The sequence below is a fragment of the Paroedura picta genome, chromosome 1 (genome assembly GCF_049243985.1).
Source record: "Paroedura picta isolate Pp20150507F chromosome 1, Ppicta_v3.0, whole genome shotgun sequence".
In the NCBI taxonomy this organism is placed as follows: Eukaryota; Metazoa; Chordata; class Lepidosauria; order Squamata; family Gekkonidae; genus Paroedura; species Paroedura picta.
The window spans coordinates 33,169,314-33,184,174 of NC_135369.1; the positions used below are offsets into that span (position 1 = coordinate 33,169,314).

The window sequence follows — 14,861 nt, forward strand, 5'->3', positions numbered from 1 at the left end:
CATGTGCAGCCGATTTGCTTGCGGCCTGGGAAGTTTCTTACTGCGGGGGGGGGGGCAGGGAGAGGGAGCCGCGGCCTGGGGCCTTCACAGCCCGACACCAGGCCATGGCCCAGTGGTTGGGGACCACCGACATAGAGTCTTACCTTGCTGCCAGTGCAATTCTTTAAGAGCTTTAAGAGTCTTTCAGTAAAGCTTAAGTAGCTTTAAGAGTCTTTCAGTATGCTCAGTTTCTACACTTAAATGCTCTTTGGGCCTTGCTGAATGTTAACACATTAGAATAACGAATACATTATCTGCATTTTTGAGTTTTTAAGGGTTTTTGAGAAACCCTTAAAAACGCTTCAGTCTGTGTTTGCAGATCCCATAACCCCGTTTGCCTTTTCTATGGGAGGTGGTGTTGGCCATTGCAAATGTGCCATTTATTCCCCAAATAACTCTGTTCTAAAGATTATCTTGAATAACAGTGACATGTCTAAGTTTAGTCAATGTGGGTTTTCTTATGCAGAGTGGAGATTTGAACCTAGGGTTCCCACTTCCAAACTTAATGCTTGAAGCTGAATTACACCAGCTTTTCATGTTCTCTCAGCAGATTAAATTGGAAAACTCAGCCATGTAACATTTCTCTGGAGATAACTTTTTCCATTTGCTGTTTTACTTTATGTATGTTACTTTGAATATGAAAAATACTTTAAAAGGAGGAATGTGTTGCATTAGTGAAATGTAGGACATCAACCAAGTTATTTTGTTGATTTCTCAATAATTCTTACCTCTGTCTCTTTTCTTCTTCAGTTGAAACATTGTAGTCGCTATATACATGATTTGTTTCCTTCACTTATCAAGAATCTGGATCCTGTTCCACTTAGACATCTTCTTAATTTAGTTTCTACTCTTCATCCGAGTGCACACACGGAACAGGTAAAGTTTATGAAGTTTTCCCATCTTAATGGCACAACCCATTGGATAATTCTGAACTGGTCCTATTAAACTGAATGACAGTTGTACATGGATATTACAGTAGTGCACTTCAGTTTCAGGTGGCCTGTGCTTAACATTCATTCTCTTTCCTCCTGTGGTGGAAACATATAGATCTGCAGTAAGGATTTGTATTGTGCAGTTACAGTGCTCAAAACAACCTAGTTTTCTATAAAACCAGAATTTTGTTTGTAAGATTTATAGTTGCACATGGAATGACAGAGTTAATAAATTCAGTTTTCCGTTGGACTACCACTGTCTGCTTTTGTTTACAGACTTTATATTTGGCATCCATGCTCATTAAAGCACTGTGGAATAATGCACTAGCAGCTAAGGCTCAGTTATCAAAGCAGAGCTCATTTGCATCTTTGCTCAGTACAAATCTACCAATGGGAAATAAGAAAGGTAAGTGTGTTGGCTTAATGGATTTTATAAATAGTTCTCAAGTACCCTTGATTTAAAAAAAAATATTATCGCAACAGGATTGCTGCTTGTACTAAATTTGGGGAATAATGACTGAGAGTTGAGGTTTCTTTGTGAGCAGAATTTTGACTTGTGGATTACCTAGCATAACCAGGTGGAAGGGAAGCATACAGCTTATAAACTTATTTTGCCTTTATAAAGGAGGCATTTTTTTAGATTAGTGCCCCTTTTTCTGAAAAGAAGCAAGGTACAAATGAATTTGTTCACATTACATCAACCTGAAAAATGTAGCAGTCAGTGTTGTTCACAGCTGCTTATAACAGAAGTATGTGCAAAGCTGAGTTAATTTTAGTGGAAGTTACTGCGTCAAATTAAAATGTGCTGTGCTGCTGATCGAAGGATGCTTCCATTGGTAGAGGAGGAGTGGTAATTCTTGCTGATCCCCCCTCTCCCCAATGTTCCTGATGCTCCCTTGACCTCCAGGAGCAGAAACTCAGAGGGCTGCAGCAGGAAAAGGGAGTAAGGAAAGTCTTATGCTGCCAGCTTCACTCTGGTGGTGGTGGTTGTGATCCAACCCAATAACACTAATGAGATCCATATAGCCCTCCCTCAAAATAGGAACATATGAGATACAATAGCTAGAGATTTCCTAACCATTACCTAAGCTGGAGTCCCATGAGCGATTGCAGGAGTGGGGAGGAATCTGGGAATGCCACCTCCCAAAATCTTTACCACCAAGCCTTCTGAATACTGTCCAGGACTTCAGTAGGTTGGGTTCTCCCTCCCTTGCCTCTCTTCTCCTCGATGGCATTTCATTATTATCAGTATTGACTTTTAAACATATTTAGTCATCAAACTTTAGTGTTTCTTCTATTTGCTGGGTATGTGTGTGCATCTGTTAATATACCTGGGTTGTTCCTTGAGTATGTATTCCCTGCTTGGTCTGAGAATGAGCTTGTTTTTGCCATCAAGGAACAGTTTTCTGTCAGTCATAGTGGTTATATGATGTATCCCTTAGAACATTTCCCCTTTTCTCCCTTTCTTTTCAGAGGAAGAAGAGCTCCGAAGAGCAGCTCCATCACCATGTAAGTTATTGCAGAAAAGCAGCATAGTGTTACTTACAACCATGATGTCATGATCAGTCTCTAGGGCAGGAACTTTTACATGGCCTTTTTTTGTACAACTGTTCTCTTAAGCAGAGGTTGTAAGAAAGAAAGCTCATGCAGTTGGGGCTGACATTTATAGCTCAATGAAAGTATCAATCCAGTGTACTGCAGCCATAAAAAGGCAAATTCTATTAGGAAAGGCTGAAGATAAAACAGCCAATATTATAGTTCCCTTTATAGTTCTGTGCTGAGGCCTCATTTGGAATACTGTGTGCAGTTCTGATTGCCATGTCTCAAAAAGGATACTGCAGAACTGGGAAAGGCACAAAGGTGGGAAACAACACGATTAAGGGGTTGGAACATCTTTCCTGTCAGGAAAGGATGAAGAATTTGGGACTCCCTAGTTTAGAAAAGAGATGAGTAATGGGAGAAATGATAAGAGGTTTATAAAATTATGGATGGGGTAGCGAAAGTGGATAGAATCAACTTTTTCTCTCTGTTCCAAATACTAGAATATGATGGGCAGTGGATTCAGGACAGAGAAATGGAAATATTTCCTTACACAACCAGTAATTAAAATGTGGAATTGGGTGGCTAAAGGTGACCTCTACATTCAGCGGCAGTAAACCTCTGACTACCGGTGCCAGGATGCAAGATTAAGGGAAGACCTCTCTGTCTGTTGGACCTCCAGAGGAACTGGTTGGCCACTGTGTAGGACAGGGTGCTGAACGAAATGGACCATAGGTCTGATCCAGCTGGGATTTTATGTTATTATTTTAATTTTAATGAACTAAGTATCATCATCATACCACTTAAAATGTGCAGGATTCGTCTGGTGACATGCTGGCTCTCTGATTGGCCCTTACTTGGAGGACCCTCACCAACTGAGGCTCAGAGGCCCTTCACCGTCAGGTGAAGAGTGCTATTCTGGCAGGCCTCCCTGCTTCTGCATGGGCAAGGAGTGCCACCAGCCTCCACTGGGGCTGCCCACTATTCTGGCCAGCCTCCTGCCACCGCACAGGGCATGGACTGATGCCAGCTCCTGCTGCAGGCGCCCACTGACAGCTCCCAGCCCGGTATTGCAGCAACTGGTAGTGGGGGGGGGGACGGGACTGCTGCTGGCTGGCTGGTTTGTGGCCTCCTGCAGCAAGAGCTTTTAAAGTTGGCTTTAAAGGTAAGGGTAAAGGTATCCCGTGTGCAAGAACCGGGTCATGTCTGACCCTTGGGGTGACGCCCTCTAGCGGTTTCAAGGCAGACTCAATACTGGGTGGTTTGCCAGTGCCTTCCCCAGTCATTACCGTTTACCCCCCAGCAAGCTGGGTACTCATTTTACCGACCTCGGAAGGATGGAAGGCTGAGTCAACCTTGAGCCGGCTGCTGGGATCGAACTCCCAGCCTCATGGGCAGACAGCTTCCAACAGCATGTTGCTGCCTTACCACTCTGCGCCACAAGAGGCTCTAAGAGGCTTTAAATTGGCTTTACTCCTAGTCTTAATATAATTTATGCCCTGCCTCTCAGCAGAGTAATAACATTTCTATAAAAATATAATAAAAACAAACACTATGAATTAGATTTAATTTTAAAGCAAGAGGAATCAGTCAGACAGCGGTGACAATATCCACAGCTTAAAAAAAATAAGCAAGACCATAGAATTTTTTTTTAAAGGCCCCCCACAATTATCATCACAGTCTTGGGGAAAAGAAGTATCTTCCCCAGATGAAGTGCCACAGCAGGGGAAACCAGCTCTCTTCAAAAGATTAGAACACCCAGGACATGGTGTCCCTTAGTCGCTGAACAGTTTTCACAAATGTATCCTCATGCTGTTCAGACAATCATATGTATTTATTTGCAAGACTCTCCCACCCAAAAAATATACTCTTGTGTGGCAGCTTCACTCAAGTAAAGGCTTGTTTCAAGTGCCATCCTATAAGGAGCACCTTTGTTTGCTGCAGTGCTAGTACTGTGAGATGGTCTTCTCCCTGCAAAAAAGTCTTAAATAAGCAATTGTTTTCAGTCCTGCTTAGTACAACAGTTTAGGGGGCTTAGTGAGTGTCATACTTGGCACCTGCTAAGTAGAGGACAAGTTAAGATAGAGAAAAAACATGCTTGAGGTACTGGAACAATGATATGCTTAGCTGTTGGCCAGAATTACAAAATTGGCTGTGCTGAAGAGTTCCACACTAGCTGCATGGTAGAATTATCTTGGAGTAACAGGGTCATTCTCTTTTAACAGGGTCACCTGCAGCAAGTCCTCAGAGCAGTGACAACAGTGATACTCATCAGAGTGGAGGAAGTGACATTGAAATGGAAGAGCAGCTGATTAGCAGAACTAAACACGTCCAGCAGCGGCTTTCAGATACAGAGGTAAAATTAACAGATATTTTTTTCCTCTCTCCAGTGACAGTTTTAAAAGGCAGTTTTTCCTCTACAGTTCAAAGGACCGTGAGTTCTTCACAGATGTAAATTTTCAGTTTTATAGGTGCTGAATAATTTCCAGGCAATGCAACAGTCCCATGTCTCCATAGGCATAATGTGTATATGGTGCACCTTGTAATCTAAGCTTTTGGGGGATCACAGTGGGCAGCTGGGGGAAGACGGGAGTGATTTGTAAGGCCCAACTCGTTACTTTGTATTTTAAATTAATATTGTGCAACGCACACCAAGATCCAGGCATTTAATATGTTTATTATTCCTAAAACAAAATATAAGATACAAGTTGAGGTTTAGATTAATTTTTTAAACATTACTGTTAGAAGCAATAGTTACGATCTGTAAAAGTTGATTTTCTGTTACCCGTGACTTTTTGAGCATCTGTTAAAGGACAAAGTACAGTAACTGTGTTTTTAAAAATGATCGTAGGAATCTATGCAGGGAAGCTCTGATGAGACAGCAAATAGTGGTGAAGATGGCAGCAGTGGGCCTGGTAGCAGCAGTGGCCACAGTGATGGATCCAGCAACGAGGCCAACTCCAGCCATGCAAGCCAATCTGCAGGGAGTCCTGGCAGTGAGGTACAGTCAGAAGACATTGCAGACATTGAAGCTCTCAAAGAAGAGGAAGAGGAGGAAGAGGAAGACAGGGGTCATAATTCACAGAAAAATGGCCGGAGCACAGAGTTGCGAAGCAGAAAAATGGAATCTCAGTCAGGGATTTGTTTGGGGGATTCACAGGGAGCAGCAGAAAGGAGTGGTGTCAGCAATGGCACAGGAAAGGACCATGTTTTTAATACTGAATCTGTGCCACCAGTGGACAATAGAATTAGAATGCTAGACCCTTGCTCACATGCTGAGGACACAGAACATGATATGGCAGGGGAAATGAGCACAGCACATATATCACAAGGTTCTCAAGATTCTTGTATAACACATACGGGAGACTTTCTTGGAGAAGCTATTGGAAATGAATTATTCAACTGTCGACAGTTTATTGGGCCACAGCATCACCACCATCACCACCACCATCACCACCACCACCACCATCATCATGAAGGGTAAGTTGTTTGTAGGACTATGTGTATGCTCTGCAGAAACAAAATCTAGATTTTGTGCCCGGGCACTGCAAATTTTGTGCCTTGGAAAGCTGGGCTTTGTGAACTTTATACATTATCGTACCATGCTTTTCTTGTTCGTTCTTAGGATGTATTCAACACATTTGGTGACTGGACAGTGTATCCTGTCCATATCTGACTAAAGTCCATACATGTGCCAGTTGTTATTAGTTCCATTTGATATATAAAGTTTTCTGAATTCTAGTTATTGGAGGTAGAAAATATGTGCAATGTTAATAATGTTAACATCATTTGGCGTTTTAATGTTTAGGTACCCAAATGTGATTTATTCATGATTGCACAATAACCTGCACCATACTTTTATTGTTGGAGAATAATTAATATAATGCTTAACACAGTTTGTGAGAAGGTATAATGTAAGGACAAGTAAATAGGCTTAATGACTCCTCACATCTTTAAAAACAAACCCACAAAATCATTAGAGCTGTAAGGTGGACTTTGTGCTTATAGATGTGTATATAAATTTGACTGTTAAGAATAGCGCTCAAAGTGAGCTTGGTTGTTTCATACGACATCTTTGCTTTCTGTGATCCAGAAAGAAGTTTCCCAGTTTCTGAGCAATATAAATCTCCCTCCCTTGCCTGTATCTTACAGACACATGGTTGACGACATGTTAAGTGCTGATGATGTCAGTTGTAGCAGTTCCCAAGTCAGTGCAAAATCGGAGAAAAATATGGCAGATTTCGATGGGGAGGAATCTGGCTGTGAAGAAGAGCTTGTACAAATCAATTCACATGCTGAACTAACATCTCACCTCCAGCAGCACCTTCCAAATCTTGCCTCCATTTACCATGAACATCTCAGCCAAGGTGAGGGATATGAAAGGGATGGATGTGATGCCATGTTTCAAAGGGTTGCCGCTTCAAGAAGGATATGAAAGAGAAGTAAATAATGCCTGTAATATAGAAGTGCATAAGAATCAGCAACTCTACTGGTTAATTGATTCTAGTAACTGAGGTTGAGAACAAAGCTGTGTTGCCCCAGTCCTAACTAAGGAAGAGTTTGTGCTCATTTCTAAGTGGTCTTGTCTGAATATGGTCTCCTCATGTTTGTAGGTTTGCCAGTTTTTTATTGGCTTTAATCTTTTATCATCAGCTGACGTACAGAAATTTGATACTTTTTCCCAACTGATATTCACTTGCTCAGTATCTTTGTGTCATGCTACTATTGAAAACATAGGTGCAGAGCCAGTAAAAACTTGTGGCCACCCGCAATCTTCGGCAAAAGCTTTATTTAAATTGTGCATGTATTAGAATAATTGAGGGGAAGCCATAAACAGGAGAAAGCTGGCTGCCTTTGACTATTATTGCTGTAAGACTAGAATAACAGAAAGTAAAAGGCTGTAAGGAACTGTCCTTTATAAAGGCAAAAAAGGAATCATCGGGGCTGTAGAAGGATTTGGTTGATCCCTGGATATTCTACTACCTGTGGTGTAAACCAGCTCTAAGTATTCTCTTATAGCTTTCAATCAGTAAAGTTTAGTGGAAGCTCCCTCTAGTGCAGCCTTTCTTAACTTATTTATTGTTGAGAAACCCTTAAAACATTCTTCAGGCTTTGAGAAACTTCAGGAGTGTCACGATCGTGCAGAATATGGTTGGAAAGCATAGCTACAAACATGCCCACCCGAGGCCCCTCCCCTTTCCACCCCCTCCAGGCCCATCGGCCATTTTGGGAGATGGAAAGAGCAGGTTGACATGACTATATATGGTCATATCTCCCAATAATTTTTTAACAAATTTAAAAGCCTCCTCTAGTGTTTGAATGCATCTAAGTCTATTCCCAGAAAAACTGTGGATTGCTCTTTCTTTCCCAGAGGAATTATGCCCCCATTAAAAAAAAAAAAGAATAGAAATTTTATTTCCAAATCTCTTTGGAGGAAAAGTTGCTTCTAGTCTCTATCTCCTCAACATTTAAGGGCAAAATTATTTTGGAAAAACAGTAAAGCACAAGATTGTTCTTGGATTGTTAAAAAGTAAATTGGGTGCTTTCTACCATACTTGTCTAGAAACTGTGTCACTCTTTTTTGTGGAACAGGATTCTGTTTGGATTAGCATGTGAAATCGGGTAGGATCAGACTGTGAATCTCCAAAAAATCTGATGCCCTGTATTACCTGGATTGAACTCTTTTGTGTATATGCATTCTGGGAGATTTAATCTGTAGAAGCATGACTCTTCTGGCTTGGGTCAACAGGAAAGAGACTCATTTAGAGGCTGTCCTTTTAGGAATATGTCAAGTAAGAGGATCCCTTGCTGGTAGACTTAATATTGTATCCCAAATGGAATGAACATGTTGTGGAAGCTATGCAGCATTTCATGGGTGATGATAACTGCAGTTGAACTCACACTTCTGATTTCATCCACTGATCTTGGGGGGGGGGGGGGGACACAGGGACTCTAGGTGCCCATACAGCTCCGTTATCAGCAGGGATTTACTTACTCACTTCAGCAGAAGATGCCTATGTAAAGTATACAAAGGAATGTTTGGAACTATCTCTTCTGGTGGTTAGGGAAGTCTAAACATATATGTTATTTTAATCAGCCCTGAGTTTCCAAAGAAAGAGTGGCTTATAAATTCCTAAATAAATAAATGGTTAATTTTAATTGCATCACACTCAACTTTTCAAAATTCACATCTACTTTGCTTCTGAGCTAGTTCACATCCTAACTAGATAACCTTTCTGATAGAATTTTTTCAGGCAAATGTGTAGTTCTTGTGTTGTTGTTATCAGATTTCCAATCACAAAATTGGGTTTTGATCTGATACTTTCTTTAGGGATAGGAATGCCTGGTTCATGTGTTTGAATTTTGAAATTGAATTTCAAAAAACATTGTAAATGTTATAAATGGTGGTTGTTTTTATAAACCACAATATTACATAAAATAATCATAGCATAATACCATCATCCCATAGAGCAAAAAGTGAATCCCCAATGATATAGAAATGGTGCCCTCTCTTCATGTCATTAATCAGATATTCATAATAAGCTAAGCAAGAAAACTCTAGGATTGTCTAGGATTGTCCCTCTTGGCTGTAAAAGATTATAAAATATCAGATGAGCTCCCAAGTCTTGCTGGAGCAGAGTGGATTTACAGAATTTCATGAATCTTGCCAGAGGAGATGTCTAGATATCCTATATGCCTTGACTGACAAACTATCCCAAAACGTAGTTTCTGTACAGAAAAGAGAAAAGAGAAGAACACAGAGAGGTCAATCAGGTGTACCTCATGAAAGGATGGGACCACTAGTAGAAAACAGTGTGCTGATCCAAGCTAATGGCGGAGTGGGGTGATATTAAAATCTATCGTGTTACATCAGGAAGGAAGTTTTGGTGGTTTTCATACCATCAGTGATAAGGAAATCACAAATGATCCTTTAATATATTTTATTGACTGCATATGTTTGTTCCACCTTTCCTCACAATTGGTTTAAATGAGCGAATTGTTTCAGTTTGTTGGGAGTGTGTATGTTTAGCAATTAATAATAGCTGTGCATGGACAAAGTCCACTCAAATCAGGATACACTTCCATAATTTTAATAACACCTGTCTCTTGCTCAGGGCCAGCAGTTCATAAGCACCAGTACAACAGCAACGCAGTGACAGATATTAACTTGGATAATGTTTGTAAGAAGGGAAATACTCTTTTGTGGGATCTGGTCCAGGATGAAGATGCAGTAAGTGAAATATCACACAAGCATATTTATCAAAGAAAATGTAGTAATAATTATCAATAACTTTTCTCTTACTTTTTTTAGATTCATCTCTCTGAAGGTTTGATAAATGAAGCAGAGAAGCTTCTGTGTTCATTAGTGTGTTGGTTTACTGATAGACAGATTCGAATGAGATTCATTGAAGGCTGTCTAGAAAATTTGGCAAATAACAGGTAAAAGTTTTTCTGTACAGGTCAGCTTGTCTTTGTTAAGTGTAAAAAGTTTTTTTTTCTGCAAGCTGGCACGTTATGATATCTGCATTCCTCAAAGTCTAGGATAATGTTTGGCATTTGGGGATCAAATCTGGCCCTTGAGGAGGTGTTGCCGAGTATTAGTTTCCTCAGATGAGGCTGTGGCTCAGTGACAGAGCATCAACTCAGTATGCAGGAGGTCCCATATTCAGGGCCTTTTATCTCAAGTTTAAAAGGATCAGGAATAGGTTATGTGAAAGACATCTGCCTGAGACTGAAGAATCACTGCCAGTCAGAGTAAGCCAAATTCACCTGGATAGATTAGTGGCCTTGTCAGTTTTGTGTGGGAACAGGAGACACAATGGGGTTCATAAAATTTGAGTGCTCTTTAGATCTCTCCATACCATTTCAGAATCCTCTGGGATGCATACACTTGCTTTACAGAGGGTGGGAGCACCAGGCAGACTAAAGGAAAAGTCATCTCCAGGAGAGCCCACTACACTACATAGAATGGAAATATGCTACTGGGTCCTCTGAAAGCTCAAAAGAGCATTCTTTTTATTTTTTGCCATTCAACAATTCTGTTCATACATCAATGAAACTTTATGATTTTTTTCCAAAATCTAATTCCTGGAAATTAAATATACTTCATTTCCCAGTGTGGTAGCAAAGGGAATATCTGTAGCTGCCTTCATGTAGATGTCTGATTCACATCAAGCTTATCCAGGAACATAGTTTTGTGGAGAAAAATGACTGCTTGTTATTGATTTTTAGTATAGTCCTAGCTCACTGGTAAACATAATGCAAATGTGGCCACATGAAGAAAATTCTGATTTAAGGGTATGATTTTTAAAACTAAATCTGTAATTTGATGTGTTACATTGCATACCATCACTTTTTTCCCTCTTAGATCTGTAGTGGTTTCTCTTCGTCTTCTTCCAAAATTATTTGGTACCTTTCAGCAGTTTGGTAGCAGTTATGATACACATTGGATAACAATGTAAGTATAAAGTTCCCCATTGGGGCAAAAGAGAACATTTCTTAAGTGTCTGTTAGTAGGTCTTCCAAATCTAATTGTACATGTATAATGTAAAGAGCCAGTTTGGTGTAGTGGAGTGCAGACTACTAATCTGGCATGCCAGGTTCGATTCTGCGCTCCCCCACATGCAACCAGCTGGGTGACCCTGGGCTCGCCACGGTACTGATAAAACTGTTCTGACCAAGCAGTGATATCAGGGCTCTCTCAGCCTCACCCACCCCACGGGGTGTCTGTTGTGGGGAGAGGAATGGGAAGGCAACTGTAAGCCGTTTTGAGCCTCCTTCGGGTAGGGAAAAGCGGCATATAAGAACCAAGTCTTCTTCTTCTTCTTCTTCTTCTAAAATTTGAAAATTATATATTTCAGATTTTATCTTGACCTGTTCTGATGTCTTACAGTATTTTAAAGTTTCATTTTATTTAGCTTTCACATTAACTATTCAGTCCTTTAAGAATATAGTAACAACACATTTTCATTCAAGTGTTCTCCTTCCTATTTCCTTTTGTCTCACTCAAATAAAGAACTACACACCAAATCATTTGCACTGCAAACAAGCACATCCCTTCCCAGATGGTGCTAAATAAGAGCTTGGATCCATGTAGCTGATTGCCATCCCAAAGCATCACCCTTAATTGTGTAATACAACAGGGCAGCTCAGAGAGCCAGTTTGATGTAGTGGATAGGAGTGCGAACTTCTAATCTGGCATGCCAGGTTCAATAAAACTGTTCTGACCGAGTAGTGATATCAGGGCTCTCTCAGCCTCACCCACCTCACAGGGTGTCTGTTGTGGGGAGAGGAATGGGAAGGAGATTGGAAGCCACTCTGAGACTCCTTTGGGTAGAGAAAAGCGGCATATAAGAACCAACTCTTCTTCTTCTTCTTCTTCTTCTTCTTCATTGAATAAGGTGTCATTTTGTCAGAATATATATATTATATGTCATTATCAGATAATTTGTTTTTGCTGAGTTTCTGCATGCTGCAGTTTCTAAAGGCCTCTTCTAACATTGCTGCCTTTACTTGGGGGTCACAGCAGTGTGATTTCTTTCTGTGCTGCCAAAGAAAGGCATGAGGGGCCAGGTAATAGGTCCACGGGGTATGGGAAGTCGTAACAGACCTCCTTCCATTCCTGTACTGCATCATTTTCTGGCAGCTGTAGCAGTAAAGTGAGAGGTAATAGTTACACCATGGAGTTCTTTAAAAAAATTTTTTGCAGCAAACGAAGGATGTGCTATAGCAGTTCTCATGCCACAGAAGTAACATGGTGTGTGTGTGTGCCCTGTGATAATCTTAGAAAGCTTTTGCTTTCTGAATTTTATTAATCTGTCTTTTTTATAAAAACTCTGTAAAACTGCTTTGGGTGCCTATATTGATAGAAAAGTGGGCTACTCTGTATAGATACTCAACCATCCATTTATGCATGAGTCATCTTGATACTGCTGTCTTATGCGGAATGAATATTCTGGAAACATACCAGATTTCTGAGCAGCCTTGAGGCACGAAATATAAGTAATTTTAGAACACATTCCAGAGAACAAGCTTGCATTGTTGAATTGCTGTAAGCTTTCTCCGACTGATGTGAAATTTTCCCTTCCCAAATTTTCTCTTCCAAATTGAAACAGGTGGGCTGAAAAAGAACTTAACATGATGAAACTCTTCTTTGATAATTTGGTACACTACATTCAAGCTGTCCGGGAAGGACAACATAAACATGCATTGTAAGTATCATGTTGCAGGGGTCCTTTGGCTATTCATGACTGTGTTTAACCTGTCATGCATGTATTCTTCTGATCCTTTAAAATCCACTTCCATCTTGTCAAAAGGACAGCATAAACATACAAATGGTCAGATTTGTAATGAAAATACATTTCTGCATCACCTTTGTTGATGCCTGTCCACCACCAGAGCCTTTTTTGACAGTACTTTTGATGTGGAAAAGGGATGACTATAAGGTACCTTAAGATTGCCTGTTTTCTCCATACTTAGCCTCATTTCTAAAACTATCCTGTGACTCCCAACAGTAGAATGATGATCCCTTAGCTAAAATGCATTACTACTGTGTTATTTAAGAAGAAGAAGTCCAGAAATAGAGGTTAAGTGAAGGGAATTCAGAGATAAATGGAGATGTAGGCCAGTTTCTTGAGGTGACCCTGGTAGGTAGGTGAGCTGCTTGTATAGAGAAGATTATCATGGTTTGGTTTTGGGGTAAATTTTACGTTTGATTGTAATTTGGTACATTGGCTAGAATCCAAAGCACTACTTTAAGTGTACCCAGTGACTTAAGGATTTTGACTTTTATTCTTTGAACAGCAGAACCCTTTTGCTGTATCTTAATTACCTTTAATGCTGTCTCTAATCTGTTATTATCCACTCTAGCCCTGTGAGATGTACTCCAAATCTAATAAACAGAGAAATATTGCGTGCATCCATATATAATATCTTTACAATTGAATTTAGAATAGTACATCCACAGCAGTACTGTTCACTAGCTATATTTACATTTTAAATAGCATATACATTTAAGGATATGTTCAAATAAAGACTGACATGCTTATAAAACTTGTATGATTTTTAGCTATATAACATCTAATTTTTATATCACAAAGTAGAATAAATACTAATATTAGAAATGACTTCACAAAGGAATCAAAATGTTTGACAATTTTCATCAGGGTATGAGTTGTACTTTCTCCTTCCTCTTTGGACAATGCCTCTGCACCTGAACCTTGCTTTTAATTAATACAATTAGTCGAAAATTATAACATTATTAATCTAATACTGCATTCGTAAAAGTAAAGGTAAAGGTATCCCCTGTGCAAGCACCGAGTCATGTCTGACCCTTGGGGTGACGCCCTCTAGCGTTTTCATGGCAGACTCAATACAGGGTGGTTTGCCAGTGCCTTCCCCAGTCATGACCGTTTACCCCCCAGCAAGCTGGGTACTCATTTTACCGACCTCGGAAGGATGGAAGGCTGAGTCAACCTTGAGCCGGCTGCTGGGATTGAACTCCCAGCCTTATGGGCAAAGCTTCCAGACGGCTGCCTTACCACTCTGCGCCACAAGAGGCTCTTCTGCATTCGTATGGACACCAATTCGTATGGACACCAATTAAATAAGAAGACTCTTTAAGATGAAATGTATTTGATGAATCCACCTTAATGTAAAAAGTATCAATCAATTCAGTCAGGATGGCCAGAACTGTGGATATATAAATTAAAAGACTGGAGCCATTATTAAAAAACAATTCTTTCTACAAACATGAAGTACCACAGGTTTGCAGACAAGCTGAAGTACAAACCTGCCAAAACCCAATGAACAAATCCACCACTGAGAGACTAAAGCCTCCCCGAATAATAACAATAGCACTGGTACCCTGTACTTGAAAGCCAGTATGTGTAGTAGTTAAAGGTGTCAGACTAGTATGTATAGGACCCAAGCTGTAATCTCTCATGCCGAGGAAGCTTGTTGGGGGACCCTGGGCCAGCAACTAGAAGGCCTAAAGTGGTTTATTAAAAATTGAACCATGTAGGATTTGATCTTCTTTCTGCTGATCAATGCTCTTAGAAGAGTGTGTGGCATAATTGCCAAAGGCTAGAGAGGGTGGGATTGCCAATTGCCTGGAGGAAGAATGTCCTGTTATTTATCATGTGATGCTGTTTAACGTAAAACTATAAAAAGATTCATCTGCCTATTTCGACACATTAAGCCTCTACAAAAGGAACAGGATATCCCCCCATGTTGTTGGTAACCATGTTATGGGGGAAATGCATTTAATTTTCTTTCAGAAGCCATTTTGCACAGGAACATGAAGCATGTTCCTGTGCAAAAAGTACTTATGTAGAAAACATAACTACAGAA

The 14,861-nt window shown here is 40.3% G+C and overlaps 1 protein-coding gene across 4 annotated transcripts in view; it reads left to right on the forward strand.

Annotated features, from left to right (window-relative positions):
* USP34 (ubiquitin specific peptidase 34) overlaps positions 1-14,861 on the forward strand; it is a 136,094-nt gene that overhangs the window by 53,125 nt on the left and 68,108 nt on the right. For all 4 annotated transcript variants that reach the window (XM_077332835.1, XM_077332845.1, XM_077332852.1 and 1 more), the window contains exons 11-20: positions 790-915; positions 1,248-1,377; positions 2,445-2,480; positions 4,736-4,866; positions 5,362-5,990; positions 6,663-6,877; positions 9,626-9,741; positions 9,823-9,950; positions 10,879-10,968; positions 12,626-12,721. In XM_077332835.1, the coding sequence (XP_077188950.1) occupies positions 790-915; positions 1,248-1,377; positions 2,445-2,480; positions 4,736-4,866; positions 5,362-5,990; positions 6,663-6,877; positions 9,626-9,741; positions 9,823-9,950; positions 10,879-10,968; positions 12,626-12,721 (1,697 nt within the window). The remainder of the gene's footprint in view (positions 1-789; positions 916-1,247; positions 1,378-2,444; positions 2,481-4,735; positions 4,867-5,361; positions 5,991-6,662; positions 6,878-9,625; positions 9,742-9,822; positions 9,951-10,878; positions 10,969-12,625; positions 12,722-14,861) is intronic.